This window comes from Ambystoma mexicanum, chromosome 2p (genome assembly GCF_040938575.1).
Source record: "Ambystoma mexicanum isolate Mex_15411 chromosome 2p, UKY_AmexF1_1, whole genome shotgun sequence".
NCBI classification, from domain to species: domain Eukaryota; kingdom Metazoa; phylum Chordata; class Amphibia; order Caudata; family Ambystomatidae; genus Ambystoma; species Ambystoma mexicanum.
In genome coordinates this window covers 377,799,340-377,814,373 of record NC_090923.1, presented here as the reverse complement: position 1 = coordinate 377,814,373, position 15,034 = coordinate 377,799,340, and the positions used below count along the sequence as shown (strand labels likewise).

The 15,034-nt window shown below is 47.8% G+C and overlaps 1 protein-coding gene across 24 annotated transcripts in view; it reads right to left on the bottom strand.

Annotated features, from left to right (window-relative positions):
• CADPS (calcium dependent secretion activator) overlaps positions 1–15,034 on the bottom strand; it is a 2,044,505-nt gene that overhangs the window by 1,315,662 nt on the left and 713,809 nt on the right. For all 24 annotated transcript variants that reach the window (XM_069643727.1, XM_069643719.1, XM_069643721.1 and 21 more), the window contains exon 4: positions 9,817–9,897. In XM_069643727.1, the coding sequence (XP_069499828.1) occupies positions 9,817–9,897 (81 nt within the window). The remainder of the gene's footprint in view (positions 1–9,816; positions 9,898–15,034) is intronic.

The following is a 15,034-nucleotide window of genomic DNA, read 5'->3' as shown; positions in this document are numbered from 1 at the left end:
AAAAAGTGTATGATTTCTTTTGAATTTTAAATTAAAAAATAAATATTGGTTCATGGTCCATTGTGACCCGGGGTATTTGAAAAGGGGGTGTGATATGAGTGGTGTATCATCCCAAAATTGAATCCACATAAATAAGGAGAAAAACACCTCAGTTAGGCGCTACATACTAGGCCGAGACCAAGGTGTGCGTGTTGCCTGATTGAAATCCTTAACAATGCACTCTCAGCAATCTCCTCTGGTGTCTCCTTACAGCTGTCGGATGTTAAGTTTCAGCATCCTTCCTGATGGTCTGTTTCTTCTCTCTGTCCTCCTGTCTTTCTCCTTTTTCTCTCTGTCCTAGTGCTGCCCCCCGTATATGGCAGTAATGGCACCACCAATTTTATAATCTTGGGGAAGTACCCTGCAATAATCCCTGCCACTAGGATTGGACAGGTACCCTTCTCTCTCCTCTCTAACCCAGCCTCCAAGTCAGCGTTAGTTTAGGGGTCCAAAGCACCATATGGCAACTCCCATTTGTAATCACCCCTTTGTTCTACTTGCAACTTTTTGGCAAAAACTAGTTATGTATCACAACTTCATAATTTTACTAGCAACTTCCATAGTAAACATATTTTCTGATTTCGCTAATCATGGAGAATTAGATAAACAGACCACCAAATCCGTATGATGTAGCATGGCCATGTGGCACATTTCTGCCATTTCCATAAAAAGCACAACAGTTATGAATATGTAAATTATTAAGCATATCCCTAATTTCTTTTTCCACCCGCTCACCAAATCTCATAATTGGAACATGTTCAGATCAGCCAGAAACCTAGTCTAACTGGCCATAACAATTCTCAGAGTCACAGGTAGATGCATTTTATATCCCCAAAATCATCCTGGAAATTACATAAAAAATGGTACATAGATGAAATCCATCTGCCTTATGATGGCTGAGAAAAAGGCATAAGTTATAGTAGTCCTTTTAAATTAATTGTACATCTGTATGTTCAGAAAATGGGTGATCTGCTTCATCTAGCATAGCCATCTGTGTCCCTTGGCCAACCTGTGACCAGAGGATTTTTATGAGTCTCTCTGAAGTTAGTTGTTTGCTCTTTGAAGTTGCAGCTGCTAGTCTTCAGACCTTTTAGTCATGTTCCAGCCAAGGGGAACGTGTCCTGCAATATTTGCATTCAGAGACAGCAAGTTTGGGGAACACTGGACTTTTGACACCTTCAGCAGGAGATTTTATTGTGGTTGGTCAGATGTGACATCCAGGCTGAGGATGGGAGTTTTCCTTGTGATGTTTTGCCCTCAGCCAGCAAAAGGGTCTACCTTGGGCTGACATGTTTTTCATGAAGACAAAGTGGCTCTTCAAATGTCACTGGAGTTTTGTGGGTGAAACATAATATCTATTGCTCTTTGTCAACCCACAAATTATGTTTTGTTTACCTAACATTTTTCTGTGAGCAGAGATACTTTTTCAGTTTTATTTTTTTCAAACCGTTTTTATTTGCACACACATGTGGAGGCCGTTTTTGTTTTCAATGTTTAAAAATCTGGTTTTCCATGTGCCAGGGATCTTTGATTTATCCTTTGTTTATGAATTAAACTGCTGCTTGTCCATTGGTAATGACAGGTAGGCCCCTTTCCACATGGCTCTTTAACTTTACTTGAAAAACCAAAACAAATGCCAGGCCGTTTTTTGTTTCAGTGTTTAAAATTGTGCTATTCATGTGAAAGGGATTTCTGTTTGGGGCCTTTAAATGCATCCCACATTGCCCAACTCAACATGTATCCGGTGACCAAGGATAATAACTGAAGCAATAAGAATGCATTCCATTAAATTAGACATGGGTGCCTACTTTTGATTTTTGCTTCAGCTGTTACATTTTGTAATGTATGGCTAAAGATTTTAAACAGCTTAAAGTAGTTTAAGCATGCAATTCGTTTTTAAGATGTTTAGGGGAACATACAGGAATATTGTTTTGTAGCATAGTAGATGCTACTCTCACAAAGGCACTGCTACAGAACTGCAAGAACTCTAACATGTGCACACAGTGTACTTCGATCAAAATCAGGAAATGGACAGGGTGCCATTCTGTCTGAAATTAATCTTTATTATAAACCACAAGGCCCCAGTTGTCAAAGTGAGCGGGAACGGTCTGGAGCAGTGCTCCACTACTTTTATTTTTTATCGTTAACAGCTCCACTACTTTTTGCAAAGACACCATTCCGTAACTGTTCTATATGAAGTTAAATCACACGTCTCCACTTTACCAACAGATATCAGTTACAGCTGCACTGAAATCTATTTCAACTCAATTGGCTGTCAACCAGCATGACTGCAACCCTTGAAAAATGTGTTGCACGTTGCTCCTTTCCTTCCTACCCTGTCACCCACCAGTACACTATCACTCCACAAGGGGCCTGATTTACAAAGCATTTTGTAATGTAGTTGTGCCATTGTAAAACACTTTTTTAAAATCAGGCTCAAGTTCTAAGCTGTCCTTAAGTTTAGGATTCTCTGCCTTACTCAATAAAGGAAAAACCTAAAAAGGGTGCTTGTCAAGATGCCTTAAAAAACAATAAAAGTCCTCTTTGCAGAATCCTATGCTAAATTGAGTTCTGACCAAACCACTATACAAAAAAAACATATCAACACAAGGTACAATTAGGGCTCTTGTCCAAACAAAAGACAGTGGCTGGTTTCTGACCCCCAACCTAGTGTCTATATCAAAAAGGGACTCCTCTCCCAGATTCACAGTTCAATCAAACACACTGAATGCCTTGTCAATCTTTCTCTTCTGTGGTTTCTTGTTGGTCTATAGTTTATCACTCTTTCTTCTGGTCTACCATGCTTGTATCGCTGTGTCTTGTCTTCTTTCCCCCCTGTGGACCTCTGCCTTATATAACCACTTGGGGTGTTGTCAAAGGAAACTCCAGGCACTCTCTCCACTTAGGTACTTCCCAGTAATCAATGCACCTTGGGGTCTTGTTCCTCTCATCCCACCTTCGGGTCTTGTTTCAGTCACCCCTGTTGGGGTCTTGTTTCGCTCACCCCACCTTGGAATCTCACTCTTCTCACCACACCTTGAGGTCTTAATCTCTCACACCATCTTGCGGTCTTGTTTCTCTCACCCTGCCTTGGGGTCTCATTTCTCCTTTTCTTGGGGTATCTATGCTCTAATTTGTTAATGCATTTATATGCAGGGGTGAGACCCTCCGCAGCTCCCCATACACCTTACATTATATTATTACCCTAACCCACTCCCTGCATATAAATGGGTCAAGGAGTTTCTTACGTGACTCCTTCAAACTAGGCTCATCCTTTCTGACATCTTTCCCACTAGAAATATGCTGGTTGCCCACTCTCCTTCACTGGGGAACTTACGTTGCTTAGTCCCTTACATAAGCTAGGATGGGCTACCTTTCTTCCAGCTACTTTGGGTTCCTGGAACAGAGGGTTACTAGCCTCCTCTCCTCCCGCTCGGATTCAGCTGGGTGCCCTCGGGTTTCCCCTTCAAGAGAGCAGGGTTGCCACCGTAAGGAAGCCTTCCTTACTCCACTTCAGGCTTCCTCTCCACTGTTTTCCCCAAACCAGCGAGGCAGCAAACCAATCCCAAGCTGATAAACCTTGCAACTGAACCCAGTCTCTCTTTATTCAGTTGCTCTCTCCACTAGCCAACTCCTGATTGGCTAACTTGTTCAGCTTCTTGGTTGGAGGAGGCAGTGCTTACATCCTAGACCTCCCAGGGTCGTTCATTTGTTAATTTGAATATCTGCTAAGTCAATTGAGTATTCCAGCTAACCTTACTGCATAAGAGATTTTCCTCCAGTTTTTCAGGTTTACTCCTCCTGGGTAGTTGGTAGTTATGGCCCTCTGTGGTCCTCCTCTTCTGTTTAGTAAGCTCTTTCACCTATTCATTCACTAAATTATATTTGCCGAAGGTACTTATTGGAGAATCAAAGCCAGAGCTCTTTGCATGAGAACTTCAAGACTAGGCCATTTCATCTCTGCTGGCCTTCAGCTGTGCGGGTGGCTGAAGCCCTTCACCTCCAGTGCCACAAACCGCAGGGACCGAGCTGTCCCAGGCGGCTGTCACCGGCTCCCCTTGATTCCACTGGCATCTCTACACTTCGTAGCGCAGCACCAGTGATACAGCTGCCCCTACTCCAAAGGGCATGGTCAGATCCCACTTTGCCCGCACTGGGATTCCGGGGTCTGTTGGGGTCTGTGAGTTGAGGTAAAACCTTGATTCATCACAACAGGCTGCACATGCTCTCCGGAGTTCTGCCTATATGTGTACCAGGCCCCATGGGATTAACTCGCTTGGAAAGGAGAGGTGAATGTTTCATTTCAGCCACACAGCAGCAATCTACATGTCTACATGTTAACTATCTACTCAATATAAGCATTCTAAAGCCTACCAAAGCTAATAACATGGTCGAACCACTGCACAGTTTCCCCACCTAAATCACCAGTGGCTGGTGGGGAATTTTTTGATTGGAGGGGTGTCGACATTTCCCATAAATATGCATGCCAAATCAGTTTTGGATCGTAATATATGAAAAAATAGTAGCCCCCAAGTAACCAATGGGTCACAGGTGAATTTTCCAACATATTTTCATGATGCCTTTGCCCACAATATATGCCAGTATTCTGCAAGTGCAAACAAACATGTTCTGGTAGGCTGTGCCCATAATGTCCATGTTGGATGCATAACACTATACCAGCATTTCCAAACAAAACACATTTATGTTTGCAATAATGATACAATAAGGCATAATGTCCATGCTGGCACTGCCATTATATGCCTGTATCCCCATAAGAACATGCTCCAATTGGCTTTGCCCATATGCCAGTAAGTAATGCCATGCCACTGTAATGTTGCACCAATGTAGGCCAGTGTAGCTACGCAAGAACACTGATTATGTTGGCTTGGCCCATAAAACATGCCAAAGCACTGTAGGAAAACATCCATACTGGCTGCACTGATATATGGCAGTATTTAATGTAAGAATGTTAATCATTCTGGCTTTGCCAAAATATCAGGAAAATATGACATGCCTCTACATTCTGGCTGCCCCAATGTGGTTCCACTGCCCCTTGTAAGAAAACAAATGTTGGCTTTTAACATATTACCAGTAAAACATGCCATTCACCCCACACACTTCTCTCCCATTCATCAGTGCACCCACAGAATATTCACACAGCACTCGCGTTCACGCAAGCACAGATTTACAACCTTACACAACATTCACACTCCACTCTCATACACATGAGCACAGACACAACCCCTTAAATGCACAAGCATACCTAGATACACGCAATTCACCTTCACATTGATTCATACGCGTACAAAAATCCATTTGATCGTACCTGCTCCTCCAGCTTTGGATGTAATGCCACCTCTAAACTGCTCTCCAGGGCATGCGGCTCTCACGCACCATGCAGAAATGAAATGGTACACAAGCAGAGTCCCTGACTTGCACGATGGATCTAAAGCACTATAAACCACCATCCCAGGCAGTGGTCAAAGTCTACAAAAAAAGTAGCGGAACTATGTTCCATGCTGGCCTGCCCCCGCTCCCCACAAACCCCATCTCTGCACTCCCTCAGACACACAATCCAAGCCCCCAAACAAACACAGCTGTTGTTTATGGGCATGTTCAGTGCTGTGTACTGATGTGCAAGCTTCAACTTTTTCCTACACGTTTACTTCAAAACGAAACCAATACAGAACGTTTTCTTTTTAAAATAAAAGTATAGGAACAGTGAAGCTTAAAAATAAAAAGCATAGGAGCACCGCTCCCGACCGCTCCCGCCCACTTCGACCACTGATCCCAGGAGACCTCAGTGTCCATGGGATGTGGAGTAGTGTTGCATACACACATTTGGGCCTCCAGTTAAACATCCTGCTTTCATGGAAGGCTGGGGAGGTAAAACACTAGTGGCCATGCACAGCCCATTGGGCACACATGCTGGGGGCCTGCAAAATGGGATGGGAAATGTAGTTGCTGCTTTTGCTAAACCAGTCTTCAGTGAGTACTCCATAATGGGTGTCAGGTCAACACCCAGTCACCATTATGGATGAACCCCACCTGAAAATAACTACTTCATTAACACTCTTATTTAGTAAACAAAATATTTGTAAGATCATTTTCCGAAAATGTTCTGTAAATCCTGGTATTTTTATCAAGTAATGTTGCATTCCTGTACACATTATAAATGCCTGAACAAGCACCAGAATTATAATTATAACTGTTATTTTATAGCGCGCTTAATACATGACACCGGGATTCAAACCTGTGTTGCTATGCTTGTCCTGCTTCCAGAACAAACGTGTTGCCCCTGAGCTATCCTCTCTGCCCCAGAATGCAACAATAGCCAGGAATGGTTGATTATTTCATACCTTACAATGGATAGTTTGAGATGTCCATACACTGTAACTATAGTTCAAGACTTAAACACACCCTCTGGAGAGCGTTTAGGATAAAAAGGTTCCACTTGCATTCCCCATTCGATAAAGGCATGCACCCTGTTGTTATGTATAATTTGCACAACGTTTACCTATCAAACAATCGCCATCAACACTTAGGCAGAACTGAGATTTTGAGAGCAGAGGCCACTCATTTTCTGTTCACTGTTTCTCCCGAAGCAATTAATTAAGCGCTGCCAATTAGAGGCGCATTCATGGAAACAAAAACAGTCTATTGAAGGATTTGTCATCAATGAGGTAAGCAGCAAGAGCGCTGAGACACTTTCTATCACTAGTGGGGCTTTCCTGGTGTGGTTCGCAGAGGAGGATATGTGGGGGTTGGAGGGGACATGCATGTCTGCAAAATGGCCTAGTTATCTTCCCTGAGGAGCCTGTATGGGATTGCTCCTCCAAACTTTCACGAAGATCCGTGGGGACAAAGTCACGTTCCTGCCCCATTTATTTATTTTATTTATTTTAATTTTTGTAACGCGCCACATGCCTGTGGGCCTCAGAGCCCACACAAAGAACAAAAGACAAACAAAGGACAGGGGTCCGACAGCACCCGTGAACTCAGCACACATGTTTTGGATAATCTTGGCATCCGCAACCCTCGGGAGGTCTTCAACTCAGCAAACAAGTTCACAGTTAATTTTGCATAACAAGATGTACCTTAATCACTAGCAAGCGAGGCCCCACCCTCACCTGACTCATCTAACGAGAGTTGCATCCTTCTTAGGCCCTTGTTGCATTAAAAAAGTTACAATACTCTACACACCAGAGTGGTTGGCATGCTCTGTTACCAAAGAGGACAGGTTGGGACGAGAGTGATTTTTATTCGGTCCCCTTCGTAATAAAAACATTTATAAAACGTGAACAAGCCTTCTATTTCCCACGGCATGGTTTGCGTTAATTTCTGGTGGTCCGGTACATCACTGGAATTAAATCGTGTTGCTAGAAGGCAGTATGATGTACCACTCTGGAGGCACCTACTCAGAGGGCACCACACACCAGAGTGGGCGTCAGGGGTACTAGCAGGAACTGGACCTACCAAACGCTGATCTGTTTCTGGGCAGTGCCTCCCCTGACCTTGTCAGTAAAGAAAATTCAAAACTGCCTGCAGTGCCAGTGCAGTTAGAGGGCAGAGTACATCATTCCAGTGCAAATGCACGGCAGCCTTCGGGTGGTGAAATGGAGGGGATGTGTCTACTTGCTGGGGATGCCTGCGACTGATGACACTGATGACACTGCTTCTGATCCGCTGAACCTTTGGCAGAATGGAGGTTCGTCTGCCCAGCGGTAACCATAGTTACTGCCCAGTGGTGTTACACTGCCGGGGGGAACTATGTGTCTTTCATGTGGGAGTAGTCAGTGTATGGATTTTGAGACATGTTGCTACCGTAGGGTGACCCTTGTCACGGTTTTGTCGGGACCGTCCCGGAATTAGAATCCTTATAAAAAACATTATAAAAATTAAAATACATGTCCCGGTTTTGGGAATTCAAGCTGAACTTTTCTAGCATCACCATTGTCAGAAACTCCAGGGTCACCTCGAACCTCCAACATTTTTTTCCATCCCTAACCACATTTATCTACTGGTTTCACCACTGAGACTGGTTTAAAAAGTGCAGCAAAGCCTGTAACAACAATCAAAGCAAAAGCTCCTCAAAGCGCTATAGTGATGTATGAATTGTACAACCCTGCAGTTAATATATATGAGACGTGCTGGAAATATTTATATTAACGCATGATCCCATGTGGAGGGGGTGCCAAGGAATGGGGGCGTGACAGAGGTGTGGGGGAGGGGGTTGAATGTACGTAGACTGCTAGTCCTACTTGTATGTTTCTAACCGGTCCCAGTTTTTCATTTTCAAAACCTCGTCACCCTGTGCTACCAGATATTGAGTTTAAAAGTTTATTGTAAGGCTCAAATAATTAATTTGTATGTGCCAGTCGTTCTAATTTTACATTGCTCTTTCGGTATTTATGGTTAATTTTTCAAAGGTAGTGGCCAATAAAACAGTCTTACTGTTTTGGAGATTTTATTTTCAGTGCTCTCAGTTTTCTCGCCTCCATGCACGAGAAATCCGCCCAGACATGTTTCCCTTGGCATTCTGGGACTTGTAGTTGTGCCTGTTCAAATTTAGGACTACAAATCCCAGAATTCCAAGATAATGAATCAGGACTGGGTAGCGCTCTCACACATTGAACTAGGAGACTTGCTAACTCTACCTCTGAATTGCGTTGAACAGAAACTTTCACATATGTTAAATGTTAAAGGTATTTGTACCGTGCACCGTCACCAACGGAGTTGGTCCCGAGGCGCTCTGGCGGATCTGTAAACGAGAAGGTGGGATGGGTTTGTGAGGTGAAGAGGGAGTAGGATAGTGAGAGGAGGCGTGTTCTGTTGGCAGCCTCAACTCAGTATACACCAGGTGCTGAGTTTTGGTGCGAGTATTGGATTGATGTCAGTCCTCGTGTGCTGTTGGTGCATTTTATGTGTTGTTGCAGTGTGGTAAAGTGAGTGTGTCTTGTGCGAGAGATGGTTGTGTGAGTTTTTTGAGTGAGATCAGTATGCTGAAAGGTTGAGCTTTTTTTTGGTGGGTTATTTGACATTTAACATGCTAACATTCACAGTTCTGTCCAAGTGTGGCACTTGCCAACCGTCATAATTCCATCTGAGTGTGGCCGCTGCTAACCTTCACAGTGCTGTCCGGATGCGGTGCAGGCTAATGTTCACAATTCCATACAAGTGTGGCACTTGGCAACCGTCATAATTCCATCTGAGTGTGGCCGCTGCTAACCTTCACAGTGCTGTCCGGATGCGGTGCAGGCTAAGGTTCACAATTCCATACAAGTGTGGTACTTGCTAACCTTCACAAACCTATCTGGATGTGACTTAGGTTAATGTTCACAATTCTAAGTGTGGTACTTGCTAACATTCCCAATTCATTTTTAAGTGTTGCACTTGGTGATCTTCATAATTCCATCTAAGTGTGGCATATGCTAACAATCACAGTTCCATCTAAGTGTGGCATTTGGTAATCTTCATAATCCCATCTAAGTGTGGCACCTGCCAACATTCACAATACTATCTATGTGTGGCATATGCTAACAATTCACAATCCCGTCTAGCTGCGACGCAGCCCGAAGTTCACATATATCACCAAGAGGAGTCTTCATGCTACAAGAATGGACAGGCTTGCAAAAGGTGAGCCATGTGTACCGGTCTCATCTGAGCGTTGCCAACCTAGCACCACGTGCCGCAAACTACTAAACATTGCGTGACCTTGTGGGGATTGCACGTTTATACAGTAGCTGCCAATTATGAGGAAGCTGAAAGGAGTCTTACCCTTGCAATTTGATCCGCCATCTGGAGACGCCCATCTAACTCGCGCCGAATTTGCGCTGCTTGTTCATCTGGGTTATCCAGCTAAAAATGAAACACAAATGCACTCATGTTAGATCCAGGGCAGTTCACAGGCGATAAGTGGCCATTTATAAGGCCATGCTATGCATTATAGCCACGTGTATTGCTGTAGCTGGGTTACTTTCATCTGATCAGAAGGAGGAAACACATCAGTTCAATGGCAGGCCTTATTCACAGAATAATGCCGCAATCCCATTGAAAAACACGGTTTTGTTTCTTAGAATAAGTAAGTACAGAGAATGGGGACATCATTTTAAACACAACGTTTCACTGCTCGCAATCAGCTAGAGCTCTGCTCTAGAAGTGCAATACCGAACTCGCCATCACACTTATTAAAGGGTTTAGCACAGATACTGCGTCCAATGGGGCATCACACATTTGTCATACAGCACTAAGACGGGGGAGTTGCAACCCTATTCTCTTTTACTCTGTACTATTTTTTTATAGAGGGGTGCAAGTGCATTGTTATAGATCTGGAAAGACAATTGGTCGGGATCTGGGAAATCTGGATAAAAGGCAGCACTTCCTTTAGGGTACTCCCAGAGCCGCACCCAATGGAAGGAGGGGCCCCCTGGTCACAAACCCGGCCCACTCGGATATTCCTTTGCAGAGCGTTCACGCTGCATGCGTGCTGCTAGATGGAGCTCTTGAGTCATTAAGACTTTGAGCAGAAATCTTGTGCTTTCTACATGCTTAACCTTCACTCAAATAGACCTATTCACAGCTCAAAGTGCTTCAAACTGGTATGAACCAATAGACCCGCGTGGCGGCTAGCATGCAAACAAGTCCACGTGTGTGCAAGACATTCGTGGAACAGGTCACCTCGAGTACTTTAGGACAGGAACATTATGAACAAAAGACACACAGCAGAGGCCTCACTGGGTCACAGATCACAAGCAGTAACATGTAGGGTGACCAGACGCCCCGGTTTTGCAGGGATGGTCTCGGAATGTAGTGCTCTGTCTCCCTTTCTCAAGATTGTGCTCCCATTGGAAACTGCAGTGGTCCCGTTTTTTTGTTAGTAGGTCTTCATGGTTGGCAGGCAGGAATTCACAATCTCGCACATAAGAAATACTGCATTTGACAACTTAGGATGGTGTTAGTTTGCCATACATTCATTATAATATATGTTTCTTTGAAAAGTAACCCTCAAATCCCCTTCTCCTCCAAATGCTACTGAAGTGTGGTGCCTTGACAGCCACTTTCAACGGTTAGTCCTACTTTTATGTTAGTTGTTTTTTACTTTTTAAATCTGGTCGCCCTAAGTACATGTGAATGCAGGATTTTACAGAACGATTTTACAAATCCAAACGTTTGAGTTGATTGGCTCACAGGTAAAAGAATGCATGCGCACCTTGCGTGCATAATGTCACGGCACAAGCAGGGCGTTCTATGCGCTGCAGAGAGACCATTCGCAATGGCGTCTCTTGATCAAACGAAATGAACGTATTGATGTCCCTGTGGTAACCTCGTTAACACGACTACGGCGCACAGAGGAGTGCAGCGCATATGGTGCTTTTATGAGGCAGCTGCAACCCGAAGCACCTAAGGGGACTTCTCTAGGGGGTCGGGCGGGCAATTATGGCACGATGGCAAGCTCAGGTTGAGCGTTGCACACATGCGCCCCCTCTTAAAGCCCTCGAATGTGGATACGCTTTCATACGAGGAGGGGTTTCATGATAGGAGGAGACCAGCATACATCTGCAGCCAACAAAAGGGCGAAAATAGAGACGTTCTGCGTAGTCGCTTCCTTTGTCAAAACGTGCATAGAAATACATTTTGAAAACAAGGGTTTATTTTTGGGGTGGGGTGGGCTGACATAACCATATAAGGATATGAGCGTACACGATATTGCAATAATTAGACAATAACACACGTACAGGACTAGCTGAAACACATCCGTGGTAGAACTTGGTAATAAACAAAGAAAAAGCCCAAGCACTCAATTATGTAATTTTCCATCTAATAACTGCCTCAGTGTTTACACAGGACCCTTTTCGTTCTGCTCAACAAAAATGCGAAAATGAGTTTCATTAGTTTCATCAGTCAAGATCTGCATATTGTATTTGAATAAAAATAATGTTAATGTTTCGCAGCTTCCAAAGCTGAAACAGTTTGAAATAAGACTGGCGTTTAGAATATGCTGTGCGATCGCTGCCTTCGGAGGGCCGATACAGGGGTAACCGTTCCTGGCCCCCGTTCCTGGACCAAGTAAAAAGGCCAGAGTGTAGCGGTGTTGCCCTCTAGTAAGGTCAAGGAATGGCACCCTCTGGTAAAGGCCGGGGGGGAAACGGGGGGCGGGTTATCATTGCTCTTAGCACCAGGGGACACACAGCTGAGTTGCTAAGGGCATTTTTGAAGTGAAGACGAAAGCGAGTGTGTGATCCGTGGGGCCAGGGAAAGATGCCCCACCACGCAGAGGGGATGTGGTGCTGCGCATGGATCCCCTCTTCCATTCCTATGGCCTGAGCGGTGGGGTGTGGAGCCGCAGCCCCTTGCAGATGAAGCAGCACAACACAGTGGCGTCTCCAAAAATGTAAAAAGCTGGGAAGGGTAAGGATCATCCGGGAGGGGTGGCAAGGCCGCACGGTGGCGCCTGGGGTGCACATTGTTGGGGGCTGCTCCGGTCCACCGGGCAGCCCCATGCTTGGGTCGGGTGACCGCCGACCAGGCACGCACTGGCAGCGCTCACGCTGCAAGCACAATGGGTGGGGTCCATCCCACCGGCTCCGAGGACACCGGAGCTCCACACGTGGGCCGGATGGCAACCGGCTTACCGCGGCCCCGGCTCTGGGGGCACCCAGGCCGGGGTCGCCATCCTGGCCCGACTCACAGGGCCAGGGCGACACACAGGGACGGCGTTGCCCGGCAGGGGCACCGTCCGGACGGCGTTGCCCGGCAGGGGCACCGTCCTGGAGCTGGGCCCCATCCTTGGGCCCAGCACACGTGGTGGGGCACCCGCATGGTGCCCCCAAAGACACACACGCGGAGTCAGTTGGGTCTCGACTGACGAGCCGGAAGAGGCTCGTCTACTTTATTAACTTAGTCACGTGGTTCCCCACGTGACCACTGCAACACGCTTGGGCGATACCATGCCTCCCAACAGGGGAGACATGTAACACTCCTCCTTTTTCATTGCAATGAAACAAAAACCCCAACGCCCCAACATAACCACCACTACTACCACTACAACCACTCTACTAATACACCCTTTATTAACCTGGGTGAGTGGTTTCACTGTTACTGAATGCCGCCATTGTTGACCCCCGTGGCACCATTTAAAGCATGGCCACAATATGCAGGATCACAGCTTCACATCGCCACTTGAATGGGCCATTTTAAGCAAGTCCAGGGTCTGCAGGGTCCCAGTCTTCATGGAGATGGCCACTGAGTCCATATTAAGCAATTGCAGGTCTGCAGGAGACCAGTCCGACATCATACGTTGGCAGCTCCTCAGGACAGTTCAGTTCACCACTCAGGGGCCGGCAAAGCCGCTCCTGGGGAGGCCCAGGGGCCACATCGGCCAAGTCCACTGTCTGGAGGGCGCCTGTGATGGGCTACTGGCACCCTGGCAGCAGGCCCCTTATGTCCCACTTCCTCTCTCTCACAGGCAGACAGCATGAACAAAACCAATCGCAAGGTGCCTCAGCTGTAGGGCCCGGATGGGCACCCGACCACTACCAAACGCTGAAGCCCATCTGTTGCACCCCTGCATTGCTTGGGGACATGTAGCTCCCTCCATATCTGCCCTACTGCCCATGGATAGTTTCACCCTGGCAGGCCCAGGTGTTCTCCGGCCTCGCCCCTCCTCCTCACACTTCGGGCACCACGCGACTTGCATGGGTCACCGCCGGGCCCAGGCGTTGGGATGCCACACCCCTTTTCCTTTGTCTGGCGGCCGCCGGGTTTCCTTTGGCGGTCCTCTTGCCGCTCTTCACTCTCTTGACTTGCGGGCGGGGAAAGGGCAGCGCCTCCCCCTTGCAGGCCCCGTTGGATTCGGGCCTGCATCTTCGTTTCTCTTTTTTTTTTTTTCTCGCGGCAGGCCCATGTTCTTGGGGGGCACTGCCGCGGGCTTTTCTTGTAGATCGCGGGCTTGGGCCCGCCTTCTGTTCATTGCGGCCGAGGCTGCGAGGCAGCCCCCCCTTTCAGATGGAAAAGGTGGCACCTCATGCGGCCACCGCCTCCCACACAGTGCGGCCGACGCTGCTCACCCTCACGGCGGCCGATGCTGCGAGCACTTTCCCTCCCCACGGGTAGCTGGGGGGGGGATGGCATCCTTGTCCTCGCGGGCCCAGTTGGTGTTGGGCCCGCCTCATTTTTTTTTTCCTGGTCGCCCATCGCCGCACCCAGTAGGTGGGGGAGGGGCAGCTCGGCTCCTCCTCGCGGCCGATGCCGCGGGCATTCCAGTCCCCACGGGAAAGTGGGGGACGGCTTCTGCCCTCCTGATGGTGGTGGGGGCCGATTGCCTTCCTCCCGTGGCCGACGCCGCCCATCTCATTCTCCCCCCCTTGGCGCGGCAGATTCTGCATCCAAGGCGGGGAGGGGCGCAGCCACCCACGTGGCCGATGCCGCGGACCTCCTCCATCTCCCTCAGGGGACAGGCAGGCAGCCCGCCCCCCATGTGCACTTCGCAGGCCCAGTTGGAGGTGGGCCTGCCACGGCACTTCTTCTCGGCGGGCCCAGGTATAGACAGGCCTGCCACACCACGACATCCTCCGGGCACACGGGGCCAGTTCCCTATATTTGCCACTCCTCCCCTCCGCGGCTTGTGGGTGGGGGAGGGGTAGCACCTCCTCTGTGGCCGACGCCGCAGAAACTTCTCTCCCCCACGGGGATACGGGGGAAAACAGCCTCTGCTCCTCCACATCGCGGGCCCAGATGGAGATGGGCCCGCACCATATCTTCTTCGGGGCATGCGGGGCCCCTCGCCTCGTCGCCATTGTTGGGGGCTGCTCCGGTCCACTGGGCAGCCCCATGCTTGGGTCGGGTGACCGCCGACCAGGCACGCACAGGCAGCGCTCACGCTGCAAGCACAAGGGGTGGGGGTCCATCCCACCGGCTCCGAGGACACCGGTGCTCCACACATGGGCCGGATGGCAACCGGCTTACCGCGGCCCCGGCTATGGGGGCACCCAGGCCG